This window comes from Benincasa hispida, chromosome 12 (assembly GCF_009727055.1).
Source record: "Benincasa hispida cultivar B227 chromosome 12, ASM972705v1, whole genome shotgun sequence".
Classification (NCBI taxonomy): domain Eukaryota; kingdom Viridiplantae; phylum Streptophyta; class Magnoliopsida; order Cucurbitales; family Cucurbitaceae; genus Benincasa; species Benincasa hispida.
In genome coordinates, this window is record NC_052360.1 from 45,685,310 (window position 1) to 45,711,718 (window position 26,409).

At 32.0% G+C, this 26,409-nt stretch overlaps 1 protein-coding gene across 1 annotated transcript; it reads left to right on the forward strand.

Annotated features, from left to right (window-relative positions):
* The first annotated feature begins 371 nt into the window (after positions 1 to 371).
* LOC120068507 (12-oxophytodienoate reductase 3-like) lies at positions 372 to 5,365 on the forward strand. Its single transcript, XM_039020299.1, has 5 exons — positions 372 to 583; positions 691 to 831; positions 2,140 to 2,270; positions 3,105 to 3,287; positions 4,540 to 5,365. The coding sequence occupies exons 1-5, from the start codon at positions 504 to 506 to the stop codon at positions 5,199 to 5,201; spliced, it is 1,197 nt and encodes a 398-aa protein (XP_038876227.1). The 5' UTR covers positions 372 to 503; the 3' UTR covers positions 5,202 to 5,365.
* The last annotated feature ends 21,044 nt before the right edge of the window (positions 5,366 to 26,409 follow it).

Genomic DNA, 26,409 nt, shown 5'->3' on the forward strand with positions numbered 1-26,409 from the left:
AATTATTATTGAAATAAACTCACTCCCTACCCGCCTCCCTTTATAAGTACGAATTTCATAGATTTGCAAAATGAAAAAAAAATATATATATATTGGTAAATTATTTTGGAGAAAAGAAAAAAGAATGAAATACACGTGGAATTAAAATACGCGTGGGAAACCAAAGCCACCAAGCCGTCCATTTAACAATGCAATAAACACGTGACCATATTCATAATTAACATAGTTTTCAAACCCTAACTTTGACTGGGACCCACCAGCCTACACAATCAAGATCCATCCAACGGCGAGTAATCACTCACACAGCTCCTTACTCTAAATGCGGATGCACCGGATCGGTATCTCCTTCGCCGACCAGTCGCAAGCATTTCAATTCAATTACAATTCCTTCATCAAAATTTCCCCTTTCCACTCACTCAAAACGCCTTCTATAAAAAAGGGATCTCGAATTAACCTCCTGAATCTCGTTACCGTCGGCGAAATCTGATCGGAACTCATCGCAGATGGCTGAAACTCCGGATGGAAATGGAAGCGCCACTCTTTTCTCTCCGTTCAGGATGGGGAAATTCGATCTCTCTCACAGGTTTCTTCAATTTTAGCCCTAATTTTGGTCTAACAATCTCGGAGAGAGAGTTTGATTGTTTGTTATGGTTAATTTGAATGATTGTTGATATGGTGACCGATTTGCAGGGTGGTTCTGGCTCCGATGACGAGATGTAGAGCTTTAGATGGAATTCCGGGGCCGGCCCTGGCCGAATATTACTCTCAGAGGTCTACCGACGGTGGATTTCTGATCAGCGAAGGGACTTCCATCTCCGCTACCGCCGCTGGGTAACTTTCGAAATTTTTTATTCCTCTTAGGGGCATTCTGGTAAATTAAGTATGGAAGTAACTAGTATAGCAAAGTGGTGGGGTTGAGTGGTTGAGTTAGTGATCTTTGGGTCCCACAGCTTTGCTGCTGACGTGGATAGTGGTCACTAATAATTGGGGAGTGGGTTATTTTGGTAATTTAATCATCTCATTTGATATAAGGGAGCGTAAAGCAGCATAGGTGGGTCAACTTGGAAAAAAAACTATATGTACATACTACTTCCATTTAGCATTTAACATCTCTAATATATTATTTTTCTCAAGTACATAATGAAGACAATATGAAATTTGTTTAATATTTTTGTAGTACTAAATTTTTTTCGTTGATTTTGGAGAGTTTTGTAACTTGGGTTAGGAGTGAATGATCGAATATCATATTTTAAAAAGGAAACAAAATTTAATAATTATAAAATTGAGAAATTAATCTTTAAGATAGTAATTGATGTGTTATGTACTAAATCATATACTAAAATTGAACAAATATTCATACTTTTTTTTTCTTCTATGGAACTAATTTGAATATTATATTTACTTGAATTTTGGATTAAATATTATTATTTGTATTATAATATGTTCAAAATAATACCATTTATTTTTAATAATTCAATATTGTGAATTTTGGAAATGAATATATATTTTTAAAATTTTGTGTGTTTACTTATTAAAATGCTTTTTTAAAATATATAAATATTGATATTAAAGATAATGTGTTGTTCTTCTTTATAAGAAATTTTATCCTAAAATAAAATATTATAATTGACACATGGAGAAAATAAAAGCGAGAGAGTTTTATTAAAATAGTATTAATCGCATGAATTTTAAAATCTACATCACACTAGTATTGTTTTTGTTGTTTTTAATGGATCATTACATGAGGATTTTTTTTTTCTATATTACCAATTTCTACATTCTAATATGATATAAATATCATGAAGTTTTCATTTGAAATACAAAACAATCTATACTTAGAATAATACTTTTCACTCTTTAATTTTGCTGAGAAAATTTATTTAAGTTAGATTTCATTCTTCAATTTTAGTTTTAAGGTGGTAAATTTTTGGTGATCTGATGATTCTAAAAATCACTTTTTTAATCAAATATTAATGACATGAAACTCGCTTATGACTAACCAAAATCTCAATATATGGTGGGTTATTCAGTGAAATTAGTTGAGATGTACCTGAGTCGGTCTAGACAATTTCTACAAAATTACTTATAATTTGATTTACTTGTTAAAATCTCATGTCTCTGATAAACTGAACTTGGCAGATTTCCCCATGTTCCTGGAATTTACACTGAAGAACAGGTGCAAGCATGGAAACCAGTGGTAGATGCTGTTCATGCCAAAGGCAGCATTATTTTCTGTCAACTCTGGCATGTCGGTCGAGCTTCACACCAAGGTACGAACTATGATTCGGCAGGGATACGTTTATCAAATTATATTATATATCATTTTTGTACGTGTTCGAAATTTTAAGGTTAAATACTATTTTAGTCCTTGTAGTTTAGAATTTCTTCAATTTTAGTTTTTATACTTTCAAATGTCTAATTTTTGTCATTGTACTTCTAGTAAATCTTAAATTTAGTTCTTCAATGTTGTTCTTTTTCTAAATTGATTAAATAAGAATAATAATTTTTATTAAAAAAAATACAATATACGAAATGTTTTCAAAATATATAGTGAAAATGCTAATAACAAATAAAAAGTAATAAAAAATTCACAATAAACTAGTAGTAAAGATTAAATTTAAGATTTCTTGAAAACACAGGAACTAAAATTGAAAAAATTCCAAAGTATAGGGATCAATTTGATAATTTAACCATATTTTAAAGTCAATAAGTTCTTGTATTTATATGCTTAAACAACGAGTTTGACGCATTTAGCTTTCAAAATTTATTTATATAACTTATATTGGAGACTAACGCACTAACTAAACTAGAGTGTGTATAGTTTAACTGTTCTAATGTTTAATTTAAAAATAAATCATTTTGGAAAAATTATAGTGTTTGGCAACATTCATAATAGTTTTTAAAACACATTGAATGTGTATGTTAAATAGTTTTTATCAAAAAAAAATTAAATAAAAATGAATTTTTCAAAAAACACTTTTCTTTAGTAAATCCAAATAGACCCCAACTCCATGAGCACATATCAAAAGTGTCGTTCTTAGCCATCAGTTTCTTATCTCCTTCCTGATCTTCTCTAATTCTGATGATTCTGAATAAACTTACAGTTTATCAACCTGGTGGGATGCCACCAATTTCATCCACAAGCAAACCCATATCGAAGAGGTGGAGAATCCTGCTTCCAGATGGCTCCTATGGCACATATCCAAGCCCACGAGCACTTGGTACTTACGAGATTGAGGCCGTGGTCGAGCAGTATCGACACGCTGCCTTGAATGCCATTCGAGCAGGTACTTTGCTTATCAACACTATTTTCACTTGTAATTTTCTGCTCATTCAGACAAATATTGATTTCACATTCAACAACATTCTTTCAACATTCTTTCCTAAATCTCATGTTAGAAAATAGTAGTGTTTTGGAAAATGTATGTTATTCAAAAATTAAGAAGTCGCTGTGTGATAATCATTTGGTTTTTTGTTTTTTATTTTTTTAAAAATTAAGTTTCTAAACACTACTTCTAGTTAAGAGTTTCTTCATTGGTTATCTGGATGTTTTCAGAATCCAAGTCAAGTTTTGGAAACTAAAAACAAGTTCTTAAGGTTTTGTTTGATAACCTTTTTGTTTTTTATTTTTGGTTCATTGAAAATTGAGTCTATTTCCTCTCAATTTCTCATAATGGATTACATTTTTCTTAAATAAAAGAGTTGGGTTCTTAGTCAAAATCTAAAAAACAAAAATAAGTTTTTAAAAACTTTTTTTTTAACTTGGCTTTGTTTTTTAAAATAATGATAAAGAGTAGATGACAAAGCAAGAAATTTAGAGGTAAAAAGATGTTTGTATGTTTAATTTTCAAAAACTAACTATAAAACATCAAATTGTTACCGTAGTGCCTTAACTATTTTGTTATTGGTTTTTGGTTTTTGAAAATTAAATCTATAGACACTACTTCCACTTTCAAATTTCTTTCTTTATTATCTACTTTTTACCAATGGTTTAAAAAATCGAGCCAAATTTTAAAAACTAAAAAAGTAGCTTTTAAAAACTTGTTTTTGTTTTTGGAATTTGGCTAAAAATTTAACCATTGTACTTAAATATGCAAATAATTGTAAGAAATTGAGAGAATATATGCTTAATTTTGAAAAACTAAAATCCAGAAAACGAATTGGTGTTTATAGGTTTAATTTTAAAAAATTAAACACACAAAACCGAATGATTACCAAATGATTTCTAAGTTTGTTTTTATTTTTTTAGAATTTGGCTATGAATTCAAATGTTTTCTCAAGAACGATAACAACCATGGTAAGGAAATCATAAAAGAAAACAGATATAACTTTCAAAAAAGAGAGAAAAAAAAAAAAAACTAATAGTAAGTAATTGAATCTTGAATAAATTTATTGTCAATACATTTGTTTTTTATGGGAAGAAAAAAGATTTGCAAGTTGGAAATCTGCTAATTACCAATATGAAAAAAAAAATAATGCAATTAACAATCTTGAAATAAATTTCGATGATTAATTTGATGTTTGTGTTATGACGAACAGGCTTTGATGGGATTGAGATCCATTCAGCCCATGGCTACCTCCTTGACCAATTCTTAAAAGATGGTATAAATGATAGAACCGACGCATACGGTGGATCTCTCACAAACCGGTCTCGGTTCTTATTGAAGGTAGTTCAAGCGGTAGTTTCCGCCATTGGATCGTATCGAGTTGGTGTTAGAATTTCTCCTGCCATCGACCACCTCGACGCAATGGATTCCAATCCTCTCAAGCTCGGACTACACGTCGTCGATCAACTCAACAAACTCCAACAAGAAGTTGGTGGAAAGCTAAGTTATCTCCATGTAACTCAGCCACGGTACACAGCCTATGGCCAGACAGAGTCGGGCAGGCCGGGAAGCGAAGACGAGGAAGCTGAGTTTATGAGGAGTTTGAGGAGAGCTTATCAAGGAACATTCATTTGCAGCGGTGGGTTCACTCGGAAATTAGGAATGGAAGCGATCGAGAACGGAGACGCCGACTTGGTGTCGTATGGTAGGCTTTTCATTGCCAACCCTGACTTGGCTTTGAGATTTAAGCTCAATGCACCATTGAACAAGTATGTTAGGAAGACTTTCTATACACAAGATCCTGTTGTTGGCTATACAGATTATCCATTTCTTAACAGATCAAGTGGTGAAAATAAGCCTCTTTCTCGCCTTTGATTGGTCTGTTTTGAGCATAATATTGCTTGAGGTTCTTATATTTTAGTGTAACTTTTCAGTGATTTGAAGTATTATCATGATCTTGAAAGAGTTGAGGATATACCAAGTTGGGTAATGCCTAATTGTATTTATAATCACAATAATTGTATTGGTTTTACTAATTATATAAAATAGTTTTCTAATTTGATATGTCATAAGAAAATGGATGTATGGAAGTTTTGCTATGTATATATATATATATATATAGGTTAAAATACCATTTTGGTCTCTATATGTAACGAATCAAGTTTAGGAGGGGGACATGAATGAATCGAGTCATATCTGAATGAGAGGGATCCTATGGACATAAAAGAATGGTTAAGAAAGACTTAAAGAACTTAAAGTCACTACGTATACCAAGAATGTGATTTTTCACTTTTATTGGCTCAATTATAGGAACTCCAAAGTAAAATGTGCTTAATTTGGAACAATCCTATGTTGAGTGACCTCTTGAAAATTTTCCTAGGATGTATGTGATTGAAGACAAAACATGTTGAAAGTATTTGTGTTAGTTAGTGGGGACAACTTTCACTTCTAGAAGTATTCAAGACAAGTAAGAATGACCTAACTAGATGACAGGAAAATGCTGGGGTCACTAGTTGTCGTATCTAGATTCCAATCCTTGTTCGAATCCTGGGCTTGGGGCTTTACACTTTACTTTGAAGTATGTTTAATTTTAGTTATTGTATTTCAAGTGTCTAATTTTAGTTCATTTACCTTTAACATATCTTGAATTTAGTCTCTATTACTAGTTTATTGTTGATTTTTTGGAAATTTTTTTATTATCTATTAGCATTTTTACCATAAATTTTGAAAATATATTTTACCATAAATTTTGAAAATATATTCATTTATAATATTTTCTTACATGAAAATTATTATTATTATTTAATCAATTACGGTAAATTTTCTTTGAGGGATTAAATTTAAAATTTATTGAAAGTATGGGGAACAATTGAAAGTTCAAGTACTAAAATTAAACAAACTTTAGAATGTGAAGACTGAAATGATATTTTAACAATATGTGTGTGTGTATATATATATATTAGAAAAATTATCGAAGTCTTAAAATATGGCTAGTTGCATAAATAGAATTCAAGCCCAAAATAATAGAATGTGTAGTACAAAGATAAAATAATTGCATATATAGATCAAAAATGGTAAAAGACTAAAACACCCATGCCTAGCCACCATTTTGCTTGCTTCCTCCTAGTTTTCTCAAATTAAAAGTTATCACTTATAGCAGCTATCAGTAATAGCTACTGATAGCTACTATCAGCTGCTACCATTAATAGCTTTTATCAATTGTTATGGATGATAGTTGCTATCAACGATAGCTTTCAATTTGAGAAAATTAATACAATCTTGAAATATTAGCTTTAAATTTTCTATCAATTATCTGTAGCTATCATTGATTCACTTTCATAAATTGGAATCAACCTTGAAATATCAATACTTAAGGCTATCAGTGGCTATCAATTATAGATTTATAAATAGTGATCAACTTTGAAAGAAGACCAACAACTTCGATTACCACAATAGCTATCACTAATAATCTTTTATCATGGCTATCACTGGTAGCAGCTATTAGTCATTATCACTGATAGACTTTCATCAATTAGAATCAACCTTGAAATATTAACACTTAAGGCTTTCAATGATAGACTTCTATATCTGGTTATCATCTTTGAAAGAAACTCGATATATAGATATCACCTAAGTTCTATCACCGATATCACTAACATCACTCATATTGTGATTATCAGTGATAGTTTCTTTCACTGATAACATCATTGATAAGATGCTATCAATGATCTCATTGATATCATGCTATTAGTGATAGTTCTCTATCACCGATAACGTGCTATCAATGGTAGCTTCTATCACCGATGACGTGCTATTGGATAACTTTTATCGCTGATAACATGATATCGGGTTGCTTTTATCATCGATAACATGCTATTAGTATTAGCTTCTATCACTGGTAACATGCTATCAGTAGTAGCTTCTATCAATCATAGCCACTAAACACTTTTTTGCCCCTTTCTTGTCCTTCCCAAACATTTATAAGTCTATTTTCTTTTTGATAATAGCTTCTATTAGTGATAAACATGTTATTAATGATAACTTCTAGGCATTTCACTTACATTTTAGTTCGAGATTAAACTTTATTAATTAAATTCACTAAGTTGGATATCAATGATAGATTTCTATAAGTGGTTATTAACTATGAAAATATAATCAAAGATTAAGTTATCAATGATAGAAAATATTAGTGACTATCATTGATAGACTTTCATTTGTTATTTATATTTATTATTTGTATAATAATCAAACTTGATGATTGGCTTGTTGGTGTTAAGTCACTTATGAATTGAGTATTTTTAAGCCTTGGGTACGAAACTCAACCTCATAATTCTTGTGAAAAAAAGAGGAAGAAGAAAAAACTCAAATAAAAGAAAGAAAAATTTTAAAAATAAGAAAACGAGAAGAAGCAAAAAGGCAAGAAAACTAAAAGGAAAAAATGAAACAAAAACTGGAGAAATGAAAGAAAAATTCAAGAAAGAAAAAGAAATGGAAGAAACAGCTAATCAGAGAAAGGAAATAAAACAGAAATAAAAAGAAAGGAAAAAAGAAGAAAATAAAATAAAATAAAAAATAAATGAAAGAAGCAAAAATTCTGTTGTCAAAGTCTTGTGGGTTCATAGGAGAGGTCTTTCATATCAAACAACCATGTCAGTATGAAATGCTAACTCAACAAATATATCTTCCTTGAACCATTGAACTATTGATGATTGGTTTTTGTTATATGATACCGTATTCGTGTCCATACGGCAAGCCATGGAGAATTACCTCACACGTGTCCTTCTTTTCTTTTAAGAAAATTATTAATCTCGAAGGAATAATATTTATGTATTTAATTAGTTCTTAGGTTTTAAAATGTTATACATTTATTTCTTAACTTTTGAGTTTTGTTTCATTTTAGTTTCTACGTTTTAAAATGTTGCAACTTTATTCTTGAGATTTGAATTTTGTTTCAATTTGGTCTACGGATTTCAAGATTTTACATTTTTAATCTTAATTTTTCATTAAATACTTACTTTCAATCATTGACGTCAATTTCTATTAATTAATTAAATATAATTAGAAGTAAAATTTAAAACTTAATTTTAAAAGTGATAAAAATAGTAAAACTTAATTAATTGCAATTCTAGATTTTATGCCTTGAATAAATGAATGGCTAATGTTTTAGACTGAATAAATGAATAGCTATTAGACAACCTATCATCTTTGTCTATCTTCCAAGTCCAATATTTAGGTGAATTCCCCCAAATAATGTGTAGATCCCTTTCTCCTATCATATAACATTTATTGCCGCTCTCTTTCTCCAACACAAAACTCTGATTCAAATTATTCCTATTTTAAACAAAAACCCATCACCAATAACTGACGGTAGGTGGCGATCAACGTTACAATTTAATGATTCAAGAAAGATTTTAATGGAGTACTTTCAAGTTTTGGGCACGAAAATCAACCTCATAATTCTTGTGAAAAAAAGAAAAGAAAAAATAATTCAAAAAAAGAAAGAAAAAATTTAAAAATGAGAGAAAGAGAAGTAACAAAAACTGAAGAAAGAAAAGAAAATTAAATAGAAAAAAAAGGAAGCAAAAATAGCAGAAATGAAAAAAAAAATTAAAAAAAAGGAAGAAGCAGAAAATCGATAAAGAAAATAAAATAAAATAGTAAAAAAAGAAAATGGAAGAAGCAAGAATCGGAGAAAGGAAAGAAAACAAAAAATTAAAAAAATGAATAAGCAAAAACCGAAGAAAGAAAAGAAAAATAAAAAAAAGGAAAGAAAAGAGAAAGAAAATGAAAGAAAATAAAAAATAAAGGAAACAAAAAGAAAAGGAAAAAGAAGGAAATGAAAGAAAATAAAAAAAATAAAAAATAAAAAAAGAAGCACAAATCGGATAAAGAAAAGAATAAAATTTAAAAAAAAATGAAGAAAAAACTGGAAAAAGAAAAGAAAATGAAAAAAATGAAAAAAGAGAGGGAAAAAGTAAAAACCAAAGAAAAGAAAGAAAATAAAAAACTAAAAAAAAAAGTGTGCAACAAGACAAGACAAAGGTGGGCGAACTTAGAAATTAAAAAAAAAAAAAATTCAAAGATTGACTAGTCACTACAAGAATTTTGGGATTTAATGGCGGTTGAAAAAAGTGAAATCGAATGTATAATGTTAGTTTAAAAAAACGGATCTTTAATGTCGGTTTAAAACCGACATTGAAGATGGGCTACAATGTCGGTTTAAAACTGACATTAAAGACCTCTCATTTTTTTAAACTTTATTAAAAAAAATATCTTCTCCATTTCATATCAAATCTTCTCTCTTTTTTCACTTCTCTCTTACCAAACCATCTCTTCTCTCCTTAGCTTGGTCGTGCACATCACTTCCGATCGTCGTCGTCATCGGTATTGCTTGGATCTCCATCGTCGTGGGCTTCTTCCGGTGGTGGGTCATTGTCGTGGGTATTCTCCAGTTGTTTTTCGGTTGGTTTTTGTCGGCCGTGGGTGTTCTCGGGGTGTTCTTCGCCGACATGTGGGTGTTCTCCGGGTGTTGGCCAATTTGAGTAGGGATGTACTTCTTGTTTTTTGTCTCAATAGAATGTAAATGCTAGCTTAGAATAAATCTTGACGAGTTTTGAGTAAAATATGCAAGTTTAGAATGAATCTGAAGTACTAATCGTTAGTTTGTGGATAGACAATTTGTTATCTAACCATGATCTATTTATTGGAAGATTTATGTATAATTTTTTTGTTTATGGGATATTTGGTGTAAGTATTCAAGGAAGTATTAATTGATATTTGTGAATGAGAGATGATTATTAATATTATAAAGGTGGTTGATAATTATAATTATTGTTCTATGAAAGTGTGTTATCGATATACAAATGTTGGTTAGTGTGTTTATTTCATATTTGACGAGTACTTATAGAATGGATTGGAAATATTAATTCTTGTTTGCGGATAAATTATTATAGAAGTGTGTTTCATTGTAGGTAACTTTGTATTTAATTTTGTGGTAGAGTGTATTGTTCTGTCTATTGTTATATTTCAGGTTTGAGTTTAGTGAATTCATAGGTGAAAGACAAATATTATTGGCTTGCCATGCAAAATATAATATGCATGTATTACAATGAACAATTTTTTTATATTCTTTAATAAAAAAACGATGACGGATATTTCCTAACCCAACACGAGACATATAATATCGTTTTTAATTTTTTGACCGATATTAAAAATTGATTCGACAATGGAGTTTAAAGAAAACGGACAATAATTGAAAAAACGGACATGGATTCCGGACTTCAATGTTAGTTTAATATCGACATTAAAGGGCTTTAATGTCAATTGACAAACAACATTAAAGAACTTTAACATCGGTTGCAAATGACATTAAAGCCCAACCGACATTAAACACAGTGTTATTAAAGCCCTTTAATGTCAATTTTCTCTTCAATGTCGATTTAAAACCGACATTAAAGACAACCGACATTAAAGGGGTTTAATAACATTATCTTTAATGTCGGTTTAAAATCGACATTAAGGTCTATAATTCTTGTAGTGTTAGAGGAGGATCAACGATTTTGGCGACCAAAAATAACCAAAGTGGAAAAGGGTTATGCCAAATTACAGAGGCATTTACAGAAAGAGCATTTGAAGATAAAGTATGAGCAAGTGAATTACAAGATCTAAGACCGAAATTCAGTGAGAATGAAGAGAAATTAGATAAAAGACTATTTGTTTTTGTGAATAAAAAGGAATATCGAAAATTCGAGTGGCTGAAGCTGAAGCAGAGCTTATTTAAAATTTTGTATTAATTATAGAGTAATTGATGATAAATATCATAGTTTATATTGGTTTTTTTATTCTTTTTAAGTTCCCATTTTTTATCTAGTAATTCAAATTAAATATTATTTTTCTTTTAATTAGATAGATCTGATTAACTACTCAACTTTAAACTTTAATGTAAACAAGCATAGTTTTTTTTTTAATTTATTTTTAAATTGTGTATTGATTATTATTATTTATTTTGATTTAAATCAGTAGGTTACCATTTAATTCTAAACTTTAATTTAAATTAAAGGAAAAATGGTTTTTTGGTCCTTGACTTTTTAAAAATAAGTAGGTTTGGTTCCTAATGATTAAAATTAACCATTTTAATCTCTCAATTTATTCCTAATCCTTGTGAGAGAAAGAAGAAAGAGAAGTGAGAAAATGTCATCGTGTAATGATAATGGAGAAGAGATGACAAGAGAGAGGAGAGAAGAGAGAAGAAGAAGAAAGAGGAGAGAGAGAAGTGGAAAATATTAAAAAATATATTTTTTAAAGTCATCTTGCCACATCATATTTTTCACTAATTTTATATTTAAATTTCATATATTTTTTAGTTGAAAATTTTTTTTAACCTATTATTAAAAACTCAGAGACTAAAATAACTAATTTCAAACATTAGAGACCAAACACATTTATTCCTAAAAACTCAATTACAAAAAGGTCATTTTTCCTAAATTAAAATACGATGTTTTATATTTTTTTAAGAATAATAATAAATTTAATAATTAAAACGTTAAATTGTAAATTTGGTCCCTATAATTTAAAAAAAAAAAGAGTTTAGTCTTTATCATTTATAATTAGAATTTAGTCCTACATAAAAACGGAAAAAAAAAAAAAATCCCTATTAGATAAATTTTAATTTAACCTAATACATCTTCTTTATTTTATTCATTTTTTTAACAACTACCTACTTCATTTCAAATTTTAATTAAAACATATTATTTATAGTATAATCCTTTAATGAAATATTATATTTTATTTTACAACGGAAGGGGTGTTAAATCGCAATATTATATTTTTATATAATCCTGATTTTAGCCCACTCTTACAAATTCTACATTATTATATAGAAATAAATAAATTTTAACATATGACAAAATACAACTGAAAATATTAAGGGCAATTCATCATACTAATGGACTAGTTAACTTCTAAGATAAGACCATCATCACCATCAGCTGGTTGAATTGTTCAAAAAGAAATAAAAAGAAAAGTTTACTTGTAAGAAAAGATAGGTGGCATATCAAAATTGGACAGGCAAGTATTATTATTCATGAAGAAAAGCTATATACATTGGCTGCATAATTCAAATCTATCATAGTTAAATATCGAGATGATTTTTATTCTATGTATATTTTAGTTTTTATCAAAATTGATTAAATAATAATTATAATTTTCATGTAAAAAAAATATATACTGTATAAGTACATTTTCAGAGAATAAATAGTTTGACAAAAATTCACAAAAACTACTTGAGAAATTTATTTTAAAATTGATTGTGGTAAGTACAATAATTAAAATTTGATAATGGAAAGTATATGAACCTAAATGGTACAAAACCCAAACTTCTGGCCCCAAAATGATATTTAACTTAGTTTTAAGTATACTTTCATTGGTTGAATTTGATCTTTATATTTTTACATTAATTTAATTTATTTCCTAGATTTTTCAAAGGTCTAATTTAGTCACATCATTTTCAATTTTAGCTTTTATGTTGAAATTTTGTAGATAGGGACTAAAAGTACATATAATCAACAAAATTGAACAAAACATAAAAATACGTAGATCAAAATCAAATTGAACAAAAGTTGAAAGTACAAAGATCAAAAATCCTATTTAAACATAGATAACAATGGCAACCAATCGTTAAAATTGAAAGTTGAATTTGATGAGATCGAAAGGAGTAGAAAGTGGCGCTAATAAAAATGTATTGCTTCTAATTATTTTCTAATTTTAATATTGAAATAATAAGTTTAATCAGTTAAAAAAAGTCACAAAAAATGAAGATAGGTAGAAGTTTGTGTTGGAAAAAAATCTCGTTACCATTCGAATAAGCAGAAAAAGAATGAAGAAATTAAAAGAAAACAATCAAACTAGAAATTCAATAATTTATACTCGGGCCCACTAAAAAATACATTATGTGAAAAATTGTTGTAATTAACAATTTTCTCTCCCGATCTGACTTACAAGAGCACTTTCTTTGTCAAAACTCAACCGCACGTTGCACCAATTTTATATTTTTTTTAATAGGCTTCCATGCGTTGAATGGTGAAAGTTGGAATGTATAATGTTGTGAAAGCGGTAATATGAAGGTGAATGCCGCATTATTACATTATGTAGTATTTAATTTGTAGCCCGCAGCGTTGTTTCAAAGCATTTAGCACAGGGACGTTGCTTCATAATTATAACTTAATTTTACGCGTTTCAGTTCAACCTCATTCCTTCTCATCTCCAAATTAAAAACTTATATATATACATATGTTGCATGTAGTTCTAAATTGTAATCCTGTAAGGTACTAGTATGGCTTTGAACTTGATCCATTCAGATGAGGATGATGATAACAGTAATTACAATAATGATGAACGAAGAAGTGAATCAAGGTTGCGATATTGTTATTCAAATCAGAGGTCGGAGAAGAGGCAATTATTTCTGAGGAGCTATCAGTTGTGCAGGAAGAAGAGTGTGGCTCACAGCATAAACAACTCTCTTCTCAAAATCAAGAGAGTTATGTGGATGAGGCTTAAGAAGATCAACGATAACTGGTTGCTTCGTCCTTTCCGTTCACGTAGAAGAACAACAACATTTATTCGCCTTCATCTTCACTCTCACTCTTGTTTCTCATGATCAATATTATCCTCCCATCCTATCTCTCTCCACGCTCGTGAATGAGATCGGGTTGAGGATTCTAATATCCATGAAGAATTCATAGGGATCGGATTCACTACATCGAATTTTTCTTCCGGTTGAATATATATGTATAATGCTTTACAAAAAACATAACTTCAAGAATTAGTCATTTTCTAATTTTCATCTCAACTTTTTCGTAATTTTTAAGTTATAAGTGTTTTAATAGTTAAGACTTTCTTACTTTTATGACCATGAATGTTGTAATATTTGAGTTGAACAATAGATTATGATATTATAATATTTTATTTTATTTCGTTGAGAATGAATGTAAAAGTTATTAAAAATGATTATATTAAATAAAACAAACCAAATTTTTTCATGAGGAACTCGATGCCCACAAATTCCATACAACGAATTTCTTTCGCTTTCTCCTTCATTACCCTCCTAAATAGGAAATCCCGGCCTCGTTATAGGCGGGTCCCATAGGTCGCATCCCTACGAAGAAAATGGACATTTCTACACGTCCACCATTCGGACCTTTAATATTAATATTGTTGTTTTCAAAACTTATTAGAGAAATATTGTTGTTTTGAAACTTATTAGAGAAATATTGTTGTTTTAGAGTTAGAGGCTAGAAGTCGAGGGTTGAAGATTCGATTAATGTAGAGGTCGAACGTTGAGAACTCGACAAACAAACAAAAACTTGGAAACAATACGTAAATTAGGGTTGTCGAGGGTTGAAGTTTCAACAAACAAAGAAACACTTTAGGGTTGTCGAAGGTTGAAGTTTCGACATACATGGAAATCTCGCTAATTTTGTGATGAGGATCTCACTCTAGAAGGGAATCTCGCTCATTTTGTATAGTCTTCACATACATAAGTCGAAACTACAACCCTCGACAACGAAGATAATTGAGTGAAGCAAATTGTAAGAGAGAGCAAGATTGTAGGAGAGAGCGAGATTGAAAGCGAGATTATAGGAGAGAGCGAGATTGAAGGAGAGAGCGACCATGACTAATGCTCTTTATACAATTAGGATAAACTTAGTCTAATTAATCCTATGCAATCATCCCATATCCTCAACATTTCTCATGCATACGTTGTTAAAAGGTTTTAATTAATTTAACCATAAGAACTATCATAAGAACTATCATTAATGGATGTTACGTTATCATTCATTAGTACACTTTGAATTAACTCAAGATGTTACATATCTGTAAGGTAAAATATTCAAACTTCCATCTTTTATATAATTAAACTAAAAACAAAGGTTTAGTTATGCAAGTTACCACACTCGAGAATGGACTTTCATCTAACATGATTTACATACAAACAAAATAACCAAAATTTTGAGAAAATAATGATAAATTCTCTCAGTAGGCAACGACTGAGATAAATTCAATGATCGAATAAAATGGTGAAAGATTGATTCTCAGAGATGGGTTTATATATTACTTCCATTGGAGCTTCCATTCTCAGAGATTGTAGGAGAGAGCGGGAATGAGAGACTGAGATTGTAGGAGAGACTGAGATTGAGAGAGCAAGATTGAAGAAGAGAGCGAGGTTGTAGGAGAGAGCGAGATTGAGAGTATCTCACTGAACATCTCGCTCTCTCTGAACATCTCGCTCTCTCCTATTGTATATTCAATTTTTTTATATTATAAAGTTGTACATTATTATTTTAATTAAATTGTACATTATTATTTTAATTAAGTTGTGCATTATTCTTTTAATTAACTTGTACATTATTCTTTTAATTAACTTGTACATAACTTTTAATTAACTTGTCTTGTACATTTCATGTCAAGGTTTGTTGCATCTCTACCTTTCATGCATATTCTCATTGCGTTGTCTGATAGATAGGAGTAGGAGTAGGATTAACTTAGCAACATCCCTTTTTATTCTTTTATTCAACCGCCGCATGCACATCACCACAAACATATAGTTACAAGTCCCTGTGTTCGACCTCAGATTACCCAAGAAACTTGCATTCTGTTATACTTGGCATGAACGCAAGAAAACTTGTGGTAGGACGCATGGTCATCGCATACATTCGTTAACGCAATTTTCATTCCAACGCATGACCATCGACGCATGACTATCAACACATATCTTAGGAACATGCATCGCATAATGCGTCCATGAGATTTGGTTGCCGAGTAAAATTGACTTCCAATTTCCGCGCATCAAATGTGTCCAGGAAAGATAATCCACTAATATTGATGAGTTAAGCAATGTACAACATAGTACTTATCTATCATACGCCAATTACTACAGTGGCTCACATAGAGCTCAACTCCCAGGTCACCTAGGCTCCCCCAAGATGTGAGACTCCATCTCAAATGTACTTAGTGAAGGATTGTGAAGTCCGAAGTGGAAGTAGGATTGGTCCCAATTTTAGTTTTTCATATAATGTAAAACATAGAAAATATAAAATATGCATTTTAAAAGAAATTTAATTTTACAGCATGCTTTTCAAAATAATATAGTGAAAAGAATAATAGGGTTTCGAGAAATCAACCTCTTAAAGACAAGATTCTTCATGAATTCCTCCTAAAATGACACGAACTCTTCGAATTCCTTGGACCTTGAATCTCAAAAGCAACAATTCCCAAACTATTCTAAAATGACATATTCCAACAATTCCTTGGACCTTCGAGAAATCAACCTCCTAAAATGACAAGATTCTTCATGAATTCCTCCTAAAATGACAAGAATTACCAAGGTATTCTCCTTTAGGGGTAAGAATCCACAAGAGTGTGTGGAGTTTCGTGTTAATTTTTGGGAAGAAGAATAGGATAATATTTTGAGAGAAGATTTTACCAGAGCAAATCATTTTTTTAACAAACTATTCTACTGCAGGATGAGGAAGAAGACCATTTTTTCCCAACTCCTCACAATCCACAATCGAAAAGAGAGATTTAAAGGAAACCGGATGTGAACCACCTGAATCGGACCAATAAAAACAATTTTGAAAGTGAATCAGGTCAAGTTTGAAGAAAATCGGTCAAACTGGTCAATCCTCGATGGTTCTTGCTCAGTCAACGGGTCAAACTCGTCAAACTGGTTCAAGATCTCTCTGCTGGACCAAAATCTCGTTGGGTTGAACAAGATTTCGCTCCTCGATGGAAATCTCCTAAAACTCACAGTTTGTAATATTAAACATATGCTATTATCAATAAAGATGTTATTCAACATTTCTTCAATAAAGGTATTGAATCTATTAATTGCATTCATAAAAGTCTAAATCCAATAAACTAAGATCTGTGGATATTATATGAATACTTGAACTTTATGTAGAGATATAGAGATAGATCAAGTTCGAGTAAATAGCCAAAACGGTCTATAGTACATGATTAAGGTTGGGTACCTTATTCTGGTAACACTATTGGATGCGGCCTACTCTGTTACTATTACAAATTGTTGTAAAGATACTACAAACAAAGTGATCCAGATTCATTCATGTATTGACATAAGGAGTGACGCCGTCTTATGTAATGAGTTTGCATAAGATCGGACCAAGAAATAAGTCACTTTTACTTTATAACGTTGTTTATTGTATAAGACTGACTATTTCACTTAGATGACCTAGGTAACTCGATCTTAATCCTGAGCTAACTATGAATTCCTGTTTATTCGGGGTTATCCTCAGATTTGCATAGGTGAGGGTTGGCTCAACAATGCTGACTCAATAAGCCTCCCATTTCAGGGGTAAGACCGGGTAGATAGTTGGGGACATAGGGTGAAAGACGAAATTCACACCTATTCGATTTAGGGATAGAAGAAAGGTTGTTCTCTTAAGTACTGAATCTAGGTCTAGAACAAGGGGCCCCACCCTCTTATTGAACTGAGAGGGATCTGGTTTAGTGACTGGATTACAAACCAATTGTTTATTAGAGGATCAATTGAAACTTGAGGAACAAGACGTAATATCAGGGGTAAAACAACATATTGACCCAGCCGTTATTATGAACAACTTATGAAGGGTCGACTTACTAGTCATGGTTAAATCATGTGGACATAAATATGTTGGGTTTTATGTCCTAAAACTCGCAGTTTGTAAAATGATAAACATATTCTATAATCAATATACTTATTATTGATTTCATATATTGTATGAAAGTCTAAATCCAATAAACTAAGACCCATGACTATTGTATGAGTACTTAAACTTTATATGGAGACATAAAAGTGGATCAGGTTCGTGTAAATAGTCAAAATGATTTATGGTATATGAATAAGGTTGGGTATCTTATTCTGGTAACACCATTGGATGTGGCCGACTCTGTAGTTGTTACAAAGAGTTGCAAAGTGCTACATACAATGTGATCCTAATTCGTACATGTTATGACATGAGGAGTGTGGGCATCCTATGTAATGAGTTTTCACAAGATCAGGACTAAGAAATAAATCACTCTTACTTTATAACGTTGTTTAATGTATAAGACTGACTATTTCACCTAAATGACCTAGGTAACTCGATCTTAATCCTGAGCTAACTATGAACTCCTGTTTATTCGGGATTGCCCTTAGATTTGCATAGATGAGGGTTGGCTCAATAGCGCCGGCTCAATAAGACTCCCATTTCAAGGGTAAGACGGAATAGATAGCTGGGGACATAGGGTGCAAGACGGAGTTCATGCCTACCATATTTAGGGATAGGAGAAAGGTTGTTCTCTCAAGTACTGAATCCAAGTCTTGAACAAGGGGCCCCACCCTTTCACTGAGGCTGAGAGAGTTTGGTTTAGTGATTGGATCACAACCCAGTTGTTCATTAGAGAATCAGTAGGGACTTGAGGAACAAGATGTAATATCGGGGGTAAGATAGATATTTGACCCAGCCGTCATTATGAACAACCTGTGAAGGGACGACTTGCTGATTATGGTTAAATCATGTGGACATAATATATCTACAGTGAGTGGAGTGCAACTATGGGCTTTAGTGGAGTGACCCATTAGTTAACGAATATTTGGTCTAATGAGTTTAGCCAATTAATCTCGGATTTTTGGAATCCATGATCTGTAGGTCTGCTAGGTCCCCCTACTAACTCCTAACGGACTAGCTCTAGAATAGCGTGATAAGTTAATTTGAATTGTTCAAATTATAATTAAGGGAATTAGTAATTATATGAGATATAATTACATGTTTAATTTGAGAATTAAACGGAATAGGAGAATTTATATATTTAAATATGATTTAAATATATAAAGATAGATATGTGTTAAAATTAATTTAATATTTGATATTAAATTAATTAAGTTTTATTTAATAATTTATTTATGAAATTAATTAAAATTTTCATTTTTAAAATCAAAATAGATTTTATAAATCATTTTTTATTTTATGATAAAATTGAAAAAGAAAAAAAAATCAAATCACACAAAATGGAAAAAGAAGATTTTCCATTATCCATCTCCTTAGTTGCTCACTCAAATGACATTCACTTTGCTTTGTCTTCTCCAAGCATGAGCTGCAACTCATACAACTCTCTCCTTCGCATGTTGATCTGAAATATAATGAAGAGATTGGAGTGAAAATCTGGCATGCAATCTATAGAGAATTTGAGAGAAAATTCGCTTTGAAGAAAGAGTTCTTCAACAAGATTACTACAGTGAGAATTTCTCCTTCATCCCTTGATTCAAACTTTTTTGAGTCCCACAACTCAATCTAGAGCACCAAGAGAATAGTGGGAAAGATCTTGAGGTGGTCTGCAACAAGATTTGGAGTAGATAGCAGCTGGAGAAGGAGCTTTGAAGAAGTTTTACAAGAGGTATGTCTTGAAACTCATTTGTTTTCTGCAAGAGCATGCTTTATATTTTGCCAAAACTAGTGAATTTGAGTGCTTAGATGATTCTTGTGCTTCCCCTGTTACTGATACAATCCTACAAAATATATCAACAGTGAGAAGAGTGCAACTATTGAGCTATAATGGTGTGACTCGATAGTTAAGAAATATTGATTAATTTGGTCTAAAGAGTTTTAGCCAATTAATCTTAATCATTGGAACTCATGATCTGTAGGTTCATAAGGTCCCTCTACTAGCTCGTAAAACATGAACACTTTGAATTATTAAATTGAGTGAATTTGGAATGATCAATTTGAATTGTTCAAATTGAATTTCAATTTGAATTGTTCAAATTGAATTTCAATTTGAAAAATGTTCAAATTGAAATTAGGGTTTTGAGTTTGAATTAGTTCAAAATTGAATCAGGGTTTGCATAATTGTATTTAATATAATTAACATTTAATTTGTTGAAATTAAACAAAATTGGTGAGTGTATAATATTTAAATGTTGATTTAAATATTAATTACATGAATAGGATTCTGATTTAAAATTAAATTATTTAAATTTGCTTAATTAATTAAAAATCAAATTAATTTATAATTTTAAATTCAATTTAAGAAATTGGATTTTGTAATTTAGGTTTAATTAATTATGAATTAATTAAATCAAGTTTTAAATTAATTATGAATTATTAATTAGAAAAAAATTGGAAATTTTGGAAGAAGTGGGTTTTTGGCATGATGTGTAATTAATGCATAATCACACAATTCCCACTTTAAATGTGAAGTTGTTGTTGGCCTTTAAGCTTTGCTGAAGTGGTTGCATGTAAATGCTGGTTAAAAACTCTCCCATTAAACGGAGGAAGTGAGCCGACGTTGCAGAAATGGTACTTGAAATGCTTCATCTTCTTATCTCTTCAAACCCATAAAAACACTTTCACAAATTCACTCACAAATTCACTCAAATTTGAGTTCCACCACTCAAATTCAAGGCTGAGAATAGTAGAAAAGATCTCTTGGTGGTTCACTATCGATTTGGAGTTGATTTGGAGTGAAGAGTAGCTTGAATTTGGGAGAAATCATCAAAGGTATGTTCTTCTTAAATTTATAAAATAGCATGCTTTAGAACTCAAATTAAATGTAATTAGATTGCTTATTGATTATGCTTGCTTCCATTGCATGCTTGGTATTCCATCACGATGGTACCTTATGGACCTATAAATTGAAGCTTCAATGGTGTTTGAATAATTAATTAAACTCTTTTAATTAAATTACTCAATTTCCATTAACTGTCGATCATTCCACTAAGACCGACAGCTGCATTCTTTGCACTATAGATATATTCATGTATCCATTGGATTTAACCAATGAATAGTGTGATGACCTTTCACAAATTGCTCGTAAGTACAGTTTGGCCAAAATTATCGTTTTTTCCTGTAGTTACATCTAACTCCTTAGGTACCACTGGTTCCTCTAATGAATAATAAGTCATAGTCCAACTATGACCAAATCCCTTTCGTGCCAAGAGAGGGTGTGGTGCCACATCGTTCAAGCCCCAAAATCAGCCCTTAAGAGAGCAATTTATCTACTTACCTGACAGTACATTTCCTTCTTGTGTAGCTATGTTCCCAACTCCTCAATCAGACGAATCCCCAAAATGGTAAGTATATTGAGTTAGCAAACTGAGCACTCTCACCCATGAAAATCAAAGAATCACCTTCATAGGCAGGAGTTCACAACTCACTTAGGATTCAGGTCATGCCATCTATAGTCATCCTAGTGAAATATAAGTCTCTACAATCAACGGTGTTATATAATAAGACTATTCATTTCGTGGTCTGGATTTATACAAATCTTTTTTGTATAAAACACCTCCGCTCACATATCTCTACATGAATGATCAAGATCAGATCATTTGTATAACTTTACAACAATTGTAACATCTACAAAGTGGGTCGTATTCGTAATGTCACCAAGATAAGGTACCCAACCTTATCCATCTACATAGACCATTTAGGTTATCACTTAAACATGATCCATCTGTACATCACCACATACATGTTTAAGCTACATAAGATAACCTTTGATGTTTATTTATAGGTTTTGTGGGTTAATGTTTCTAAATGTCAAATAAAATACCTCAAATTTTATAAATAAATTGTTTGTACAATACAATTACAAACTACCGGATCCACGAGATTTAGGGTATCAACCCCAACACTTAGGCTTCCCAGAAGCTTGATATTAGTGATGTGACTCCTTTGATAATGATATCTTTCCTTCAAGTTAGTGAACTCCCTTCACTGATTAATCTTAGGATCCTCCTAAAATGGAGAACTGTGTTCCCCGAAGTTGAGTTTTAGGCTCTCCCTAAGACTGAGAATCCCTTCTTTGGCAGCTAGGGCTTAGTCTCCCTCTAAATCAAGATAATCTTCAAAGTGTTGCAATCAACATATGAAGAACTTGCACAGCGGAATAATAAACAACGAGTAAGTACACAATGTAGAGCAGTCTGGCCAAAGTACAAAAATCGTCTTGCTCTCGAAAAATATAATTCAACTTCTTCGATGTGGCTCTCAATATTAATAAACCTTTTATAAACATATTCAGAAAACTAAATAACTCACAAATAGGAAGAGATAATTCACACCTAATTAAAGGAAAATATAGGACAAAACATATTTGCTAGAATTTTCTAGATTAGGAAAAAATATTATGTAGGAAATATTGGATGTCTAAACTTGATGTTAAGATTAAAGCCAATCAAAACGAAATCTCCAACAAACTCTCCCTTGGGCTTATATCTTTAAGGCAGAATAAAAAATAAGAAAAGAAGTTACTAAGTTTGAAATGTCAGGAACAAAGTCTTAACAAGTTTAGTAATAACAAGTCCAGTCAAAATAGCCAAAGCAAAATAACATAGTCTTCAAGAATAGGAAAAAAAAAAAAAAAAAACAGACACAATATCAAAGCATCAAATCATCAAGTGATCAACAAGGAACCACCAAACCAGGACCATCAACAACAGAAACCACCAAAAAAGAAACTCCAAACAAGGGAACCATAACCATCATTGTCAGCACCTAACACTCGCCCTTTCTGGCTTAAAAATTAAGACTGGGAATGAGAAGAAGATGCCCCAATAGTGTTGGAATTGGTGTCCTGATTCTCCCGGAATCTCGTTGTTTTGTAAAGATACACATTGTTCAATGAATAAAATAAATGTTATTTAATTCTGGCATTTACTCATATCCAGTAAACAAAGCTCCTTGGTTATCTTATGTGAACTTAAGCATGTATATGTGATATACAAGTGAATCATGCCTTAAGTGATAACCTAAATAGGTATGTAGTATAAGGATTAAAGTGGGATACCTGATCCTGGTGACACTACGGATACGACTCATTTTGTAGATGTTTGGAAGTGTTGTAAACTACTACAGATGGTAGATTCTGACCATTCATATGGAGACGTGGAGGGGGGTGTCCTATACAAAGAGTTTGTATAAGACTTGGACCACGAGATGACTAGACTATGTATATAACACCGTAGATGCTAGAGACTTGCATCTCACCTAAACGACCATAGGTGACACGACCTCAATCTTAAGTGTTTTGGAACTTCTGCCTTTGAGGACGGTCCTTTGATTAGTATGGGTGAGAGTGCCCAGATTTCCAACTCAACATGCCTACCTTTTTGGGGACTTATCTGATCTTGGAGCTGGAAACTCAATCCACAAGATGGAATTCACTTCTTTCCCGAAGTAGGGATAAGTAGAGAGATTGCTCCCTTAAGGGCTGATTCTGGGGCTTGAACATAGTGGCCACAACTTCTCTTTGGAAGAGAAGACTTAGTCATAGTAGGACTATGACTTATGTTCATTAGAGGGATCAATGGCACTTAAGGAGACATATGTAACTATAGGGGCATAACGGTTATTGGCTCAGCTGTACTTACGAGCGATCTGTGAAGGGTTGTCACACTACTGATTGATTAAGATGGACACATAACATATTTGTTGTAAGGAGAGTTCAGCTATCGGTCTTTAGTGGAGTGTCTGGCAATTAACGGATGGTGGATCCCATGACTAAAGAGTTTAGTCAGTTATTCACGTACTATTGGAGCTTCGAGCTACAGGTCCATGAGATCCTCTTGGTAACTCAATGGATTCAGTTGAGGATCAGATCTTGGTATTGATTTGAAATGTTCAAATTGACAAGAGGTATTTTGATTATATATGATATAATCAGTATGATGTATAAGATACATCTAGTAGAGGATTGATGTAAATGAGATTTACATTAAATACCATAGAATAGAAAAAGAACTATGGTTTATATATTTCATGAGATGAAATATTAAAACTATAGGTTATAAATATAGTATGATAAATTGGTTATCATTTATGTTTATAATAATATTAATTATTGGATAATTAATTCTTTTTCTTTTAAATAACCAAAGTAGTGGGTGGTTATTGAATCATGGCAACCGTGAGTTTAAAAGGAAAATTGTTTTCCTATTTTGAAAAGAAGTTTTACAAAAGCTGAAAGGTTTTCTTTGAGTTTTTCTCTCTCGTGCAAAAGAAACTCACGAAGTCGTTAAGTAAATTCAAATTTACTAAACAAAGGCTGGGCAAGCTAAACGATCGTGCAGTGGCGAGCTAAACGATCGTGCAGTATTTACTAAATGATCGCATAGTTTTGCTAGACGGTCGTTGGCCCAAGGTAAACAATCATGTAGAGTCTATAGGCGACAGACCGAGTTAAACGATCACATAGATTTTGCTAGACGATCACATAGCTTTATCTAAACGATTGGGCATCGACCTATGTGATAGGTCTCTGTCATCTCCCACTTGCCCAATCGTGTACGCGATCGGTGTTTCCTCCATTCATCTGTCTCATACCAAGTTCGAACAGAGCCCACCCTCTGGATTCTCACATCGAGAATACCAAGGTAGCCTTGTTGGTGGTGTCATACTCAACTCGAAACCATCGAGATTTTCTAGAGACCATTCGTGGTGCTGTGGAGGCCGTTCGTGTTGCGGAGGAGTTCGTGATCGAGGAGATCGTTGATGAAAAGCGCAAAATGTTCATGCTATGTTCGTGTGGTGTTGTGGTCGTGTAGATTGGGCGTTCGAGGCTACTGTCATTCGAGCGTTCGTGCGCAACGGAGCGTGGAGATGCCTCTGCCATTGTACGTAGAGTTTGATCTTTTATTCATTTGTATTGTTCATGCTGTAATTCTTGGAGTTATTTGTATAACCGTTTATTTGAAGTCGACTATAAATGCATTGTTTGTTCATGATCGTAATTTGGATTATCTTTCTTCCGCCGCTCATGGAAATCTCACTTCCGATTTTCTTCAATTGGTATCAGAGCCAAGTTCTTTGATATTCCAAATTACAGATCTGAATTGAATGCATTTTTCAGTCGTGGTAGATTTTTGCATTTGTGGTTAACCGTTTTCTGCATTTGTGGATGAATTGATGAATGTTTTGGGTTTAAATTGTCTTTTTATTAAAGCTTTCGGTATTACAAAGTGTTAATTGTAAGGGCCCCTGTGTTTTTTGGGTGAAATTAACTTTGCAATCAAGTCTGTAATTTGAAAAGTTCGAATTTTTCGAGTCATTCGTGATTAAGCTTCGGTGCATGGCGATGAAGTTCTCAATGAAGAAGAACACCAAGCGTTGGTCAGATCGTGTAGCCTCAGGTAAACGATCGTTGGGATTTAACTAAACGATCGTTGGGATTTAACTAAACGATCGTTGGGATTTAACTAATCGATCGTTTAGATTTTTTTATCTAGACGATCATGTAGTATTTTCTAATCGATCGTTTAACTAATGCTAAGCGATGGGGTAAATCATTTACCATATCGCGTGGCGTTGGTTGCGCAATCGTGTAGGCACTGGAGGTAGGTGACCATAGTAGGAGCATTCGATGCTCGTCATTTAGTAGAAGGCGCGCGCTAGACAATCGTGCAGTTAGCAAGCTTCATTGCTTAGTTACTACCTATTCTATCGTGTGTATGCGATACGGAGACGCTAGCTAAGCGATCGCTTAAACAATGGTGCTTCGCAGCATCATAGTCGCTTAGATGATCGCGGAAGGCGGGCATTGTGTGGAGCATGCTAAGCAATCGTGTACTTTAGGCTTCATCGCTTAATAAAGGTATACGATCGTGTAGTAATAACTAAATGATCGTTTGGATTTTTCTAGACGATCATATAGTAAATGCTAAACGATCATTTAACTCTAGGAGCGCTGGTAAGCGATAGAACAAAGTGTTTGTTTTATTGTGTAGACGATCGCAGGGTTCTTAATACAAGATGGATGGTTGGATAAGCGATGCTTTACCGAGCGATTCAAGACCCGGTTCACCTATTTGAAATGAAGACTCCTTGTCTTTGTAATAGTTAGCTTTTCTTTTGTGTTTTAAGAAAATTTTACCCGGTTTATCAACTTTTATTGCTTATACATGTGATGTATGGTGCTTATATGCCAAAAGTGTTTGTCATATAATTAAAAACCCACTTTAGGTTGTGCAATTATTCATGCATCATGTATTATAAATGTTATAATCTTGCATGAAGAAATTACTTGCAAACATGCACATGCATCATGAAATATAAGA

Bases quoted from the DNA above. Each gene is read 5' to 3' on its own strand.
- LOC120068507 (XM_039020299.1), top strand. From the start codon at position 504: ATGGCTGAAACTCCGGATGGAAATGGAAGCGCCACTCTTTTCTCTCCG. The intron at 2,271-3,104 runs GTACGAACTATG...ATAAACTTACAG, and splicing joins CGGTCGAGCTTCACACCAAG to TTTATCAACCTGGTGGGATG. The intron at 3,288-4,539 runs GTACTTTGCTTA...TATGACGAACAG, and splicing joins CTTGAATGCCATTCGAGCAG to GCTTTGATGGGATTGAGATC.